The sequence below is a fragment of the Monodon monoceros genome, unplaced genomic scaffold (assembly GCF_005190385.1).
Source record: "Monodon monoceros isolate NGI ecotype Baffin Bay Population unplaced genomic scaffold, NGI_Narwhal_1 Super_Scaffold_12, whole genome shotgun sequence".
In the NCBI taxonomy this organism is placed as follows: Eukaryota; Metazoa; Chordata; class Mammalia; order Artiodactyla; family Monodontidae; genus Monodon; species Monodon monoceros.
In genome coordinates, this window is record NW_021703768.1 from 57,585,935 (window position 1) to 57,598,808 (window position 12,874).

The following is a 12,874-nucleotide window of genomic DNA, read 5'->3' on the forward strand; positions in this document are numbered from 1 at the left end:
GAACACTTGTATACCTTTAACTTTTTACTACATTTGCTTTAACAGTTCCATTCTCCCTGCGTATGTGCATGTGTTTGTGTGTATATTTTTTTCTGATCCATTTGAGCATAAATTTTATATTCTCTTACTTAACCACAAAAGCATTTTTAGAGAAGTGTCCCTTCTGTATCCCTTCTGCTCCATCACCCTTCCTTCTTAGGTAACCAGCTTTATTGTGTTCTGATTTATCTTTGCAGTGTTTTTTTGTTTTTAATTTTTTTTCATAAAGAATGCAGATATCTATATGGTTTTTAAATTTCCCCTTCTTTCTTACTTAAAAGGTAGTATGCTATATATATTCTTTTGTACTTGGCTTTTTTCAGTTAGCAGTATTTCCTGGAAGTCACTCCATATCAGTTCATGGAAACTTTTCTCTTTTTTTTTTTTTTTTAAATAGCTGCATAGTACTTCACTTTGTGTATGCAGCATAGTTTATTCAGCTATGCTTGGACATTTAGTACTTTCCAATAATTTTGAGTTACAAATAATCTCTGGTGAATAAACTTGTTGCATATGTATTTTTTAATTCTTGGGGGCATATCTTCAGAGTAAATTCCTAGAAAAGGAACTCCTAGGTAGAAGGGTAAACACGTAAATTTTTTGTTAGATATTGCTAAATTTATCTCTGTAGGAATTGTACTATTTTGTATGTATACCAATAAAGTATAAGAGTACATTTCCTCACAGCTTTGCCAACAGAGTATATTTTTTAACTTGAGTTTTTGCCAGTCTCATGGAAAAGAGGTGGTATTTTAGTATAGTTTAAATTTTCTTGGTAGTCTTTTTGTTTTGTTTTGTTCTTTGTTTGTTTGTTTTTTGCTGTACGCGGGCCTCTCACTGTTGTGGCCTCTTCCGTTGCGGAGCACAGGCTCCGGACGCGCAGGCTCAGCGGCCATGGCTTACGGGCCCAGCCGTTCCGCAGCATGTGGGATCTTCCCGGACCGGGGCACGAACCCGTGTCCCCTGCATCGGCAGGCGGACTCTCAACCACTGCGCCACCAGGGAAGCCCCTTGGTAGTCTTTTATTTCTGTTTTTTTGTTCTCTCTCTATATTTTTTAAATTAATTTATTTATTTTTGGCTGTGTTGGGTCTTTGTTCCTGCGCATGGGCTTTCTCTAGTTGCAGCAAGCAGGGCTACTCTTTCACACTGTGGTGGCTTCTCTTGCTGCGGAGAACGGGCTCTAGGCGTGTGGGCTTCAGTAGTTGCAGCATGTGGGCTCAGTAGTTGTGGCATGCAGGCTCTAGAGCGCAGGCTCAGTCGTTGTGGCGCACGGGCTTAGTTGCTCCGCAGCATGTGGGATCTTCCAGGACCAGGGCTCAAACCCGTGTCCCCTGCATTGGCAGGCGGATTCTTAACCACTGCATCACCAGAGAAGTCCCTGTTCTATATATTTTTTGTTTTTTGTTTTTGTGGTACACGGGCCTCTCACTGTTGTGGCCTCTCCCGTTGCGGAGCACAGGCTCCGGACGCGCAGGCTCAGCGGCCATGGCTTACAGGCCCAGCCGCTCCGCGGCATGTGGGATCTTCCTGGACCGGGGCACGAACGCGTGTCCCCTGCATCGGCAGGCGGACTCTCAACCACTGAGCCACCAGGGAAGCCCTGTTCTATATTTTTAATATGTATTTCCATTTACTTAAGCTGTCAGTCCTCTGATTTTACCGCCTCTCTTCCGTGGATGCATACAATCTTTTGCTTTTATTTCTTCACTTTGAAGATTTAGGTAAAAATTTGGTTATTCACAGAACTGCTGACATGCCTAGCCAAACACCTATTCTCTTCCTTTCAGTGTTTATCCTGTTTGTTTTGCAGTGCTTTTTTCTTTCAGACGTCTGAAGCGTGGAGTGTCATTTGAAGCTAATTATCTAAAAACACATAATTTCCCAGTGTTAATAATTTTGTTAATCTATGATATTTGATATATGATAAAGCTCCTCGGTAATAGTTAAGGCTGTTTTGCTAACCTTTAATGTTTTTGCAGTTGGAGGCATTGTTACAGTAAAGTTTTTCTTCTTCCCCATAGAACATTCCTGATGTGGATGAAGAAGGCTATAGTATAAAACCAGAAGCAAATCAGAATGATATCCTTTCATCATCTGGATAGTCTTATGGATTGTGTTGGCATATATAAGTAGACAGTTAAAATAATCTATTATTTAATAAAGACTCTTCAAATTTTTAATTAATTGTAATAAAATGTGCCTCTGTGATCTTTATTTGACATGCGGTGAATAAAAGTTAGTAGTTACATTTCTGATAAAGTACATCTTATCTCAGAGTTTTTTTGTTCCTTTTTATAAATGTGTGAAAAACTGGTTGTGCATTAAGATAATTTAAAAACTCAATTCTTTAACTGATACTCACATACCAAAGAGAACCATTTCTACTCATCTAGTGATTCTGATTCTGAGGATGAAGAACCAAAGAAGTATCGGATAGAAATCAAACCTATGCATCCGAATAACTCACATCACACAATGGCTTCCTTGGATGAATTAAAAGTATCTATAGGAAATATAACGCTCTCCCCAGCAATATCTGTAAGTAAGAAAATAAGCAAGTTTGCACTCATTATACAGAAGCCTTTGGGGTTTTGTTTTTTGGTTTTTTAAGCTCATCTACCTGCATCTGATTAGTTTTAGGACTAACGAAAATCAAAACATCACATAGTAAATAGTTAAGCATGTTGGATGAGGAAATATTTATAATTTTTTCAGCTTTATTGAGGTATACAGTTTATAATTTTTATACAGGCAGATGAATGTTTGAGTTTGGTTTAGTTTTGCTTCCTTTTGAATGTGTTTTAAACAAAAATGTGGGAAATGCACTATTTCTGCCATTTGATGTATTTTATAAATAGTGCTATATGTCTCAGGCAGAGTTTTGTAAACTACAATATTAACCTTTTCCTCATCTAATGTTAAAGTTTTTCATCCATTTTTTTTTGGTGAACTTTATGTAAAAGGAATTGCATAAAAATCAATTTCAAGTGAAATTAAATTATATCTTTGCTTTTTTTTTTTCTGTCACTGTAATTAATGGTTGTTTTTCCATACTTTTCATACAGGAAAAGGCAAATAAGAATTCTTAGTGGTAGTGGTTAATTCCTCAATTCTGAGATACTAAACTTGATAGCTTTTGAGGGAGAAAAAAAATCACCATAATCTTTCTATCGATGTCATACTCTTAAATTTAGAAATGTTAAATTATGGGAAAAAAGCATGTCTTAGAATGTCAGTTTAGTTTATCTGCACATACTTATTGTAGCTGATGGAGAATAAAAGTTCTTACCATTTTGTATTTTATTTAATTACATATTTTCAGTAGACTCTATGTATTTGTTTAGAAAAAGTGTTTTTCTCCCAGTCATACACTTCTAGAATTTAATTTTAGAACTTTTTTCCACCAAATTTCTGAAGTGAGGTTTTATTCTACCATTACTATTTAACATTAATGCCAAGATTAAATTATGGTTTATATTTGAAGTAGGAAGTTGTGAAGCCATTAAACATTTTTTATTGTGTAAAGAGCATAACTAATTTAAAATATATATGTAAGTAAATAAAAGCCTAGAGGATATATATATATCAAAATGTTAAGCATCTGTCTTTGGGTAGTAAGATAATTGATGCTTTGTGCTCTTTTCTATTTTTTTTTTAAAAAAGTAAACGTGTTAACTTCATACTCAGAAAATAAATAATAATCAGAAAATTTTTAATTGTTAATATTTGAAAAGAGGGGTCTTGAGAGTATACTTTGTTGCCCAGTTTGCTTATCTAGCTTAAGTTGTTTTCCCTCCAACAGTGTATGTGTTTTAAGGTATATAGATTTTATCAATAGACATGATTAAGAAGAGAATAGACAGATTATTAGAGCAAGGAAATATATTTTAAATTCTAAAGCAAATACTATGTTTTTCTTTTTCCTTTTTTTTAAACACTGTGTTTTTCTTTTTCCTTCCATGTACTACTAGAGACACAGCCCAGTAAGTGCAAGATTTTATATTTTTACCTATTGACTTAAAAAGAAATTGTATATTTGAACATTGATTTTCAAAATATTTGTGTTTTTAAATTAGCAAGTCATAGTATGTTGCTGTAGATACCGGTATTTTAAAGCATTTTATTGAATGATTTAAAGGTACATGTATTATTTTTTGACTACAAAAAAGTTTTTTCTGTAATCTTTTTACGTAAATACAGTTTATAATTGAGCAGGTATATTAAAAACAACTTAAAATTATGTTCCAGTATTAACATTTTGTCAAATATTTTATTACCGCATTAAATTATTTGTTTAATGGTACTTAGTTTTTGCATTTCTATTTTAGGTGCAGATGAATCGGAATTCATCTAGTAAGTTTGACATTTAAATTGGTTATTTAAGTCTATTAAAATTTATCAGGGAATTTGCTAAGCTTGTAGCCTAACATATGTAGTTGTAGAAATGGTCTTTTTTCATCATGAGCCATAACGACAGACTAGAAGGATGCTTGTTTTGCAACAGAAGACAACTTATCTATACTATTTCTTTTCGTTTTGAGATGTGCTTTAAACTTGAATATGTGGCTACAACGTTTTTCAGAAATCAACAAAGCCAAAGAGCAGCTTCTGATTAAGCACATAAAACTGTTTAACTAGCATAACTCATCCTCATGAGCCAGAAGGCACTTTTTTAAAAAAAATATTTATTTATTTATTTGGCTGCGCCAGGTCTTAGTTGCGGCATGCAGGATCTTAGTTGTGTTGTGCGGGATCTTTAGTTGTGGCATACAAACCCTTAGTTGCGGCATGTGGGATATAGTTCCCTGACCAGGGATTGAACCCGGGCCCCCCGCATTGGGAGCACAGAGTCTTAGCCACTGGACCACCAGGGAAGTCCCCAGAAAGATGAGTTTTAGCTTGATCCATTTTTAAGTCGTATCACAATTGCAACTTCTAATATAAGATTTTTAGTACAGTAACTCAAATTATACTAAAAATGTTTTTGGGGTGTTAACACCATTTGCAGAATCATGTATTAAACATAACAAGAGTTGTGGGGAAAATAGAGTTGAGGCAGCCCACACAAAAGCTATGCAATTTTGTGAACACAGTGCTTAATAAAAACCATGACATCAATTGTAATTAAAAATTCTAGCACAATTAAAAAGACCTATTAAATTCATAATAAATACCAAACTAAAAGTAGGCTTTTACTTTCAAAACATAAATGGTAAGTAGCTTGATGATAAGGGGATGTGAGGAAAATGAGTATAAAAGGGGGCTACTGAGTTATCAAGATGAGGGCAAAATGCAAAAAGATGACAAACACCACAGTAAGCACCATGAGGCAAAACAAACAGCTGAAATGAGCCAAATGGGAGAATGTGATGTGAATGGGCATTATGTACACTGTTGTATTCCTCATAGTTTGCTGTAATTACCCATGTTGATGTATTTTGCATTCATCAGCTATTGCTTGGTGATGCAAAACATTAAGGTGCAATGAAAATTGCTTACTAACCAGCAGGACTTTTGTATTACTGATGCTGTTCCTCCATGTACCAATTGCTTATGCAATGATTCATGTTATAAATGCAGAAGGTAGCAAAATAGACTACCTTATAAAGAGACCTTTGTTGTTATAAAAATTTTATTTTTCAAAATAGGGTGTCCTTCAAGAATTAATAACTACTTTTGGTCAATAAAATAATCATTAATAATATCAGAACTTGAAAAATGCTTTCATGATTCATCAGTTAAAATTCTTGAGTTATTACATACGTTATTTAAATACATAAGTATTTAAACATTTGTTCTGATTTTTAAAGTTGTAGCCCCTGTTTTATTTTATGAACAGCAGTTTAATGAATAGTTGACTATTCATTAGTTTAGTTGACTTAAGTTGTTTCTTATCAAAGATATTAGAAGAAATGAATATTTAACAGAAATTCAGCTATTTTTTTTTTTTTAATTTTTTTTTTTTGCGGTATGCGGGCCTCTCACTGTTGTGGCCTCTCCCGTTGCGGAGCACAGCCTCCGGACGCGCAGGCTCAGCGGCCATGGCTCACGGGCCCAGCTGCTCCGCGGCATGTGGGATCCTCCCGGACCAGGGCACGAACCCGTGTCCCCTGCATCGGCAGGATGACTCTCAACCACTGTGCCACCAGGGAAGCCCTATTTTTATATTTTTAAGCATGGTAGAAGACTTGTTAAAGGCTTATTTTCCTTTTCTTCATAATTGTTTATATATGTTATTAATGCCAGAATTTAAAAATTGATGTATGTGTAGTAGTTCTCCTTACATTAAAATATTTTATTACTCGGATTATTAATTTTTTCATAATATTTCAACTTTTTAATTAGGTGAAGAGTTAACAAAATCAAAGCCATCTGCTTCATCCAATGAGTAAGTTCCACGTTAAAAATTCTTTTTAAATAGACTTTATTTTTTAGAGAAATTTAAGTTCACAACAAAACTGAGTGGAAGGTATGGAGATTTTTACATATACGTTTAGCCTCTACATATGCCAAACCTTCCCCACTATCAGAATCCCCCACCAGAGTAGCACATTTGCTACACTGACACATCATTGTCACCCAAAGTGCATGGTTTACATTAGGATTAACTCTTGGTGTTGTATTTCCTATGAGTTTTGACAAACGGATATTGATATGTGTCCACCATTATAGTATCATACAGAATAATTTCACTGCCCTAAAAATCCTGTGTCCTCCACCTATTTATTATTCCCTCCCCACTACATTTAAATTTTAAGTATCCTTCGTTTTATTATCTCTGTAGTTTTAATTCCAGTACACTGTTTTTAATCATCCTGTTTCCTAAGCTGTGAAACGTCATATAGAGTTTTTAGAAGTTTTAAATTATTTTCTCATTTGACAGTATTTCTTTCTATGATAATTTGTAAAAAATCCATTCAGCTGTATTTGGCCTTGGTGTCTTCACTGCTTCTAAATAAATGATAGTATCCCAAATTCATACATGTCTATATTTCAACTAGTTATTCACATGGAAATTCTCTCACTGTTTTCCTTCAATTTTGTCTGTGACCTTGTAAAATAGACTGTATACTTTATGAAACTTTTCAACTTAATTGAAAAAGGAGAGGTCTAGAAGACATGTTGCCAGTTCTTCTTAAAAAGACAAAATATTTTAAGCCAGTGTTGCATGGGTCCTTTTTCACTTCTGTATTTATCAACAAGAATACTTTCTTTTAATGTTTTTTGTATGAGTAAAAGTAGGCTTAACTAAATGAATAGTTTAAAATGGAAACTTTGAAAGCTAAGCACTAATCGAGCAGAGTGGAGGTATTCATTTATCATTTTTAAAGATAAGTTTAGTGTTTTAAGACTTTGTTTTTAGGAATCATTTATACAGTTGTGATTCTATACTTTATCGTAAGTGTGCTTCCATGTGGGTGCATGTTGAGATACTAGATATGTGCTTATAGGTGATTGTAATATTTTCATTATAGTGGGCCTGTTTTCTAGGATTTCTAAAAAATATTTTAAATAATGGTAGTTTGATACATTAGATTATTTTTAAATGGGGATTTTCTTTTTTTATACCATAAATATATACAATTTTTATTTGTCAAACATACCTCAATAAAGTTGGGGCAGTTAACTTGAAAAAAAGACGGGGTGGCAAAGGTCAGGTCCTCAAGATCCTAGAGATTAAGCATCCTAAAAGGGTATATGACTAAGATGGAAAAGAGAAACATTTATGTTTGCATTAAAGAGCCAAGAGTTGAATCCTGAGAGTAACTAGTTTGAAGGATTCCAAGAGGTCAGTGGAAGAAAATCTTTGGTTATGCAGCACATTGAGTTTTTTGAAATGAGAATGTTCATGCTCTTGATTTTGTCCATAGTCTTGGTAACCTCTCATAAAGAGACATGTATGACCCATACATTTTGCTAGCCAACCTTAGTAGCCCAGGTAGTGGATTACCTAGGGAGAATTCCTCCTATGCATGATCTACTGCAGTGATCAGATCTTTGAAGTTTGTATAGAGTCGTTTATATACATGGAGCTTAAGCCACCATCCTGTACTTAAAAAGTACTTTGAAAAAAATCCTTTACCCTTTTTCTTCATCTTTGATAATAAGTATGGCCTTATAAAAATTCTATCTGATTTCGTATCACTTCAGAAATTATCTGTCCAAGACTGGGCTCCAGATGTGAATTAGCACATCTGATAGTGCCACAGAATTAATTAGCTGTGTGTCCTTAGGCAGCTCATATAGACTCTCCATGCTGCTTTTCATTTGTAAAACTGAAATTATTTCTATTCTGACAGCCCCTACATTTATTAGCATATAACAAGATTTAATCAGTGGGGATTAATCTACTCTCCTTTGCGAACTTAATGTTATTGTGGGTTCTGCTTATAGCAGTTAACAAATATCAGTTTATTAAACCTGCTAATTATGTTCTTCACATATTCAATCATATGTGAAGCACAATGTCCAACTCTTTAATCATATATTTGAGCTTTCTATGAAATAAAGGTAAATTACTATATTTTATACTAATAAAATACTCATTTGCTAAAATCCTTATTTTTAAAATGTTATGGTAGGAAAGGGACCAGTGATTTACTTGCTTGGGACCCCCTGTTTGGACCATCTCTTGATTCATCTTCTTCAACTTCACTAACTTCATCATCATCATCAGGTAAACACATATATTTATTTATTTATTTATTTATTTATTATTTTTTTGTAACTGTAAAGGAATGCAGTAGTTACTTTTTCCTAATTGATTTATCCATTACTTGTATGTTGTACTTAATGATCAAAAATTTAACTTGTCCTCTGATCATATTGCCATATAAAAGTGATTTTATACTGATTTTGTTAACTTACCTTAAAGACCATATGGATTTAACGATAAAAATTCATCAAACACCAGCTTTTTTTCCCTTAATATATTTATTTCTAGGCATCATTCCTATATCAATGCCCAAATAATAATTTTTATTATTCAACTTCATAGATGTGCGTTAATACAACCAGTCCATTCTTGATGGACATTCAGGTTGCATCTAGTTTTTAGTATTATGGACATCCGTAGATACAGCAGATTTTGTGCACATCTCATATCCTTATAATAATTTATTAATACAAGATTTATGAGTCACAAGATATGCCCATTGTTACTTTTTGCCAAACTGCTTTCCAGAAAGGCTTTAGCACTTCCCAACATGAAATAACTTTATGAATGTGTTTTAGTTGTTCTTTTGGCAAGAATATATTAAATTTTTCTTTTCTTCAAAATATGAAACCCCACTAGTCAACCATCAAAGCATGTTTAATAAAACTGCTTGTTCAAAAAAGGAAAATAAAATCACTTTAAGTTGATCTTAGCCTTCTTGGGGATTTCAGAAATGCCGTGCAGTACTTGGGGTTAAGGGAATGCTTGAATGTTGGGGAGAGAACTTGAATTGAGTTCTTGCTGTGTCTTTGCTGGGATATATGCACGTTCTGTTTGATTTCATCTCATTAACTGCTGCATGAAGTCCTTTTTATTGTCCCTGTTTTATAAATAGAAAAAGTAAAGCTGAGAGAGATCAGGAACTTCTCTAACACCACATAACTAGGAAATGAAGCATGGATTCAAACCTGGATCTTACTAATTCCAAAATCTTTGTTCAATTCGTTGTACTCTGGCAGATTAACAAAACAATAAGCCATGTTGAAACATTTTACTGTTAATAATAAAATAAACACTAGTATTTAAAATTGGACTGTTTAGAAACTAATGTTTTAAAAAGAAATTATAAATGGATTTTAGGCAACCTTAACCTGAAACAATTGGGAGTTTTGAACAGCAAGAAGCAGTCATTAGGTAATTGCACATATTCTGAAGTGGCATTATAGCCTTTCTCAATTGGCATTTGTTTACTATTTAGTTTTAGTTAACTAATCTTACAATAGATTTTATAAGTAAAATAATTGTATAGGAAAAACTGAAGTTGTATTAGGGTCTCTTTTTTTGTTTAGTAAAAATGTCAGAATACTGTTTTGTTCTGTTTTTAGAATGGAGAAGGTCCTAATTTTAATTTTGATAATATCCTTTTATGAATTGGTTTTATTAATCTTTAATAAAAATTTTCACTTTGTTATCACAGAAGTTTTAGTTATATAGAAATTTCTTCATAACTCCACCCTTCGTTTCTATTTTCTTTAGCACAATCTCCTTTTCAAAAAAGTGCTCTCTTTTCCTCTTGCTACCTATCTAAAGAATGTTTTGCCCATATCACTTTCAACTTCAGGTAAAAAAATGAGTTTCGGGCTTCCCTGGTGGCGCAGTGGTTGAGAGTCCGCCTGCCAATGCAGGGGACACAGGTTCGTGCCCCGGTCCGGCAAGATCCCACGTGCCGCGGAGCGGGTGGGCCCGTGAGCCATGGCCGCTGAGCCTGCGCATCCGGAACCTGTGCTCTGCAACGGGAGAGGCCACAACAGTGAGAGGCCCGCGTACAGCCAAAAAAAAAGAAAAAAAAAAAAAAATGAGTTTCATTTAGTTGTCATTTGATGTTTAGTAGGTAGGGAATGATAAAACTTTCTCTTTTTTTTTTTGCTTATTTTAAAATTTATTTTGCTATGCCTTTTAAAAACTTCCTATTAAGTCTAAAAATGTCAGATTATTTTGCCCTTCAAAGAATGTTAGTGATGTTGAAAAGAGACACTCTGCTGTGTGGTAATTATTATTAAGTCTTCACTTGGACAGAATATAATTATTGATAAAACTGATGAATACATTATGATGATTCTCCTGTTTTGTAAGACTGGCCCTAAGTGAAATTGTGAAATAGGCATTTTGTCTTAAATTTTCTTCCACTGCTTTTTACAGTGCATGTCTCCCTTAACATCGTCTACACTGGTACCATTTTCACATTTTAGAAATGGCCAGGTTGTCAGATTATTCCCTGCTCTCCTTTGTCCCTTTCAGAATCTTAATTCATTAATCACTCCATCTCAGCTAAACCAGTCTAAGAAAATAATTCCTATCAGTTAGTAACTAATATGTTAAACCTTTCAGTGTTGTTATATGTTTAAGAAGCATGCTTAAAGTTTGGTACAGAAGTATTTTCAGTTGCTTCTTAAACATATATGTACAATTTACATATACATAAATTATATGTGATAAAGTATATGTATATAAAATTTAATATAAATAGCTCATATCTTCCTTCCCTTTGATAAGTGCTAGTATAGACCATTTCTTCTCTACCCATGGGTTAATTGAGCACTTGTGCTCTGTAAAACCCCTGTAAAATTATCTTTTGAAAAATATTAGGCTGGTTTTTTATATTAACTCCAACACTGATTTTGTCTGTCTTACTTCCTATGACAGTTTTAAGTTTTATCACTAGTCAGGCACTTTGTTGAGGAACACATGTACCCAGCAGCATCACTTTGACACCTTGTCAAACCTCTTTAGACTTTTACTGACTGTTAGCATTACCTTTTGCTCCTCTGAAAATCAGGAATAATTCTGGCCTTATATATTTTTGGACCTTAAATTTTACTCATACATATTTTAAGTTTCTTATTCTCATAATTATTTTCCTCAGTTAATATAAAGTTTGAGCTCATGCTCTTGTTCCATGTATTATTAATTTTTTCTAGTTTTGAGCAATTGAAATAATATTAACCTGAAATAAGAACTATTTGGCTGTGCAGATTTATATTTTAGTTTTAGAATTTTCCTGTTGCTTCTAGTTTTCAGTTTCTTTATTCTTCTTCTGCTGACCTTAGTGAACAGAATAGGAACTCTGCTTTTCTCTCCCAAACTGATTTGTCTGGGGGTGTGATAATTGGTTCTTTACTTGAAACCAGGTCAGATTTTAGGTCTAGAAAACCCATTACCAGACTTTTCCACCAACCCTCTCTGCTATCCTGCTGTAAAGACACCACCAGCGAGCACAATAAGTTTCCTTTTGCTTCATGGTTGCAGAGTCAGTGGATTTCCTTTACTGATGAACTTGTTAAAATTACTGACTCCAGTGGAGCTCAGAAGGCATTCCAGAGATTGCATTGTAAAGCTGAAAATACCTTTGCGTTCCCTGGTGCTTTGGATGAGAGATTTTTCCAACAGCTGCATCTCTGAGGACCAGCGTGACCTTTGCCATAATATTAAATGTTTTGAAAAGCTACTGACAGAAGAAGCTAGCAATGCTGCTGGTTTTTCTTCTGCATCATCATCATTGCTTCTGTATCCTAGATTAGTCTGTGCCTTTATTCAGATGAAGGGTGGTATGGGAAACATGCTTTATCTGTTCCCCTTAGGTAGTGTCAGAGAGCAGATGTAGGTTAGCTCTTTTTTTTTTTTTTTTTTTTTTTTTTGCAGTACGTGGGCCTCTCACTGTTGTGACCTCTCCCGTTGCGGAGCACAGGCTCCGGACGCGCAGGCTCAGCGGCCATGGCTCACGGGCCCAGCCGCTCCACGGCATGTGGGATCTTCCCGGACCGGGGCACGAACCCGTGTCCCCTGCATCAGCAGGCGGACTGTCAACCACTGTGCCACCAGGGAAGCCCGGTTAGCTCTTTTTGCCTGTGTTTTATACTTTACAAGTCACTTCATGTTCTTGAAATACTGCATCTAGTGGACATTTATTTGAAGTGAGCACCACCACCACCACCACAAAACACAGTTAAGATACTTAAACCTGTGAACAGTTGTAGTCATCTCCTTCAGAGGCTTCTAGAAGCAGTATCTAATTGGCATGTGGAGATAGATTTGTTTATAATTTATTACAATTGATTCATTTATAAACAGTGATATTAATGAGCATTGTTATTACTTTTTCTCAAAAAGCAAATTCTGA

At 34.5% G+C, this 12,874-nt stretch overlaps 1 protein-coding gene across 3 annotated transcripts in view; it reads left to right on the forward strand.

Moving 5' to 3' along the window:
* The window catches only part of FCHO2 (FCH domain only 2), a 116,194-nt gene that overhangs the window by 70,507 nt on the left and 32,813 nt on the right, over positions 1-12,874 (forward strand). For all 3 annotated transcript variants that reach the window (XM_029216535.1, XM_029216533.1, XM_029216534.1), the window contains 6 exons: positions 2,063-2,120; positions 2,404-2,579; positions 4,013-4,024; positions 4,370-4,394; positions 6,387-6,429; positions 8,624-8,718. In XM_029216535.1, coding sequence (XP_029072368.1) covers positions 2,063-2,120; positions 2,404-2,579; positions 4,013-4,024; positions 4,370-4,394; positions 6,387-6,429; positions 8,624-8,718 — 409 coding nt within the window. The remainder of the gene's footprint in view (positions 1-2,062; positions 2,121-2,403; positions 2,580-4,012; positions 4,025-4,369; positions 4,395-6,386; positions 6,430-8,623; positions 8,719-12,874) is intronic.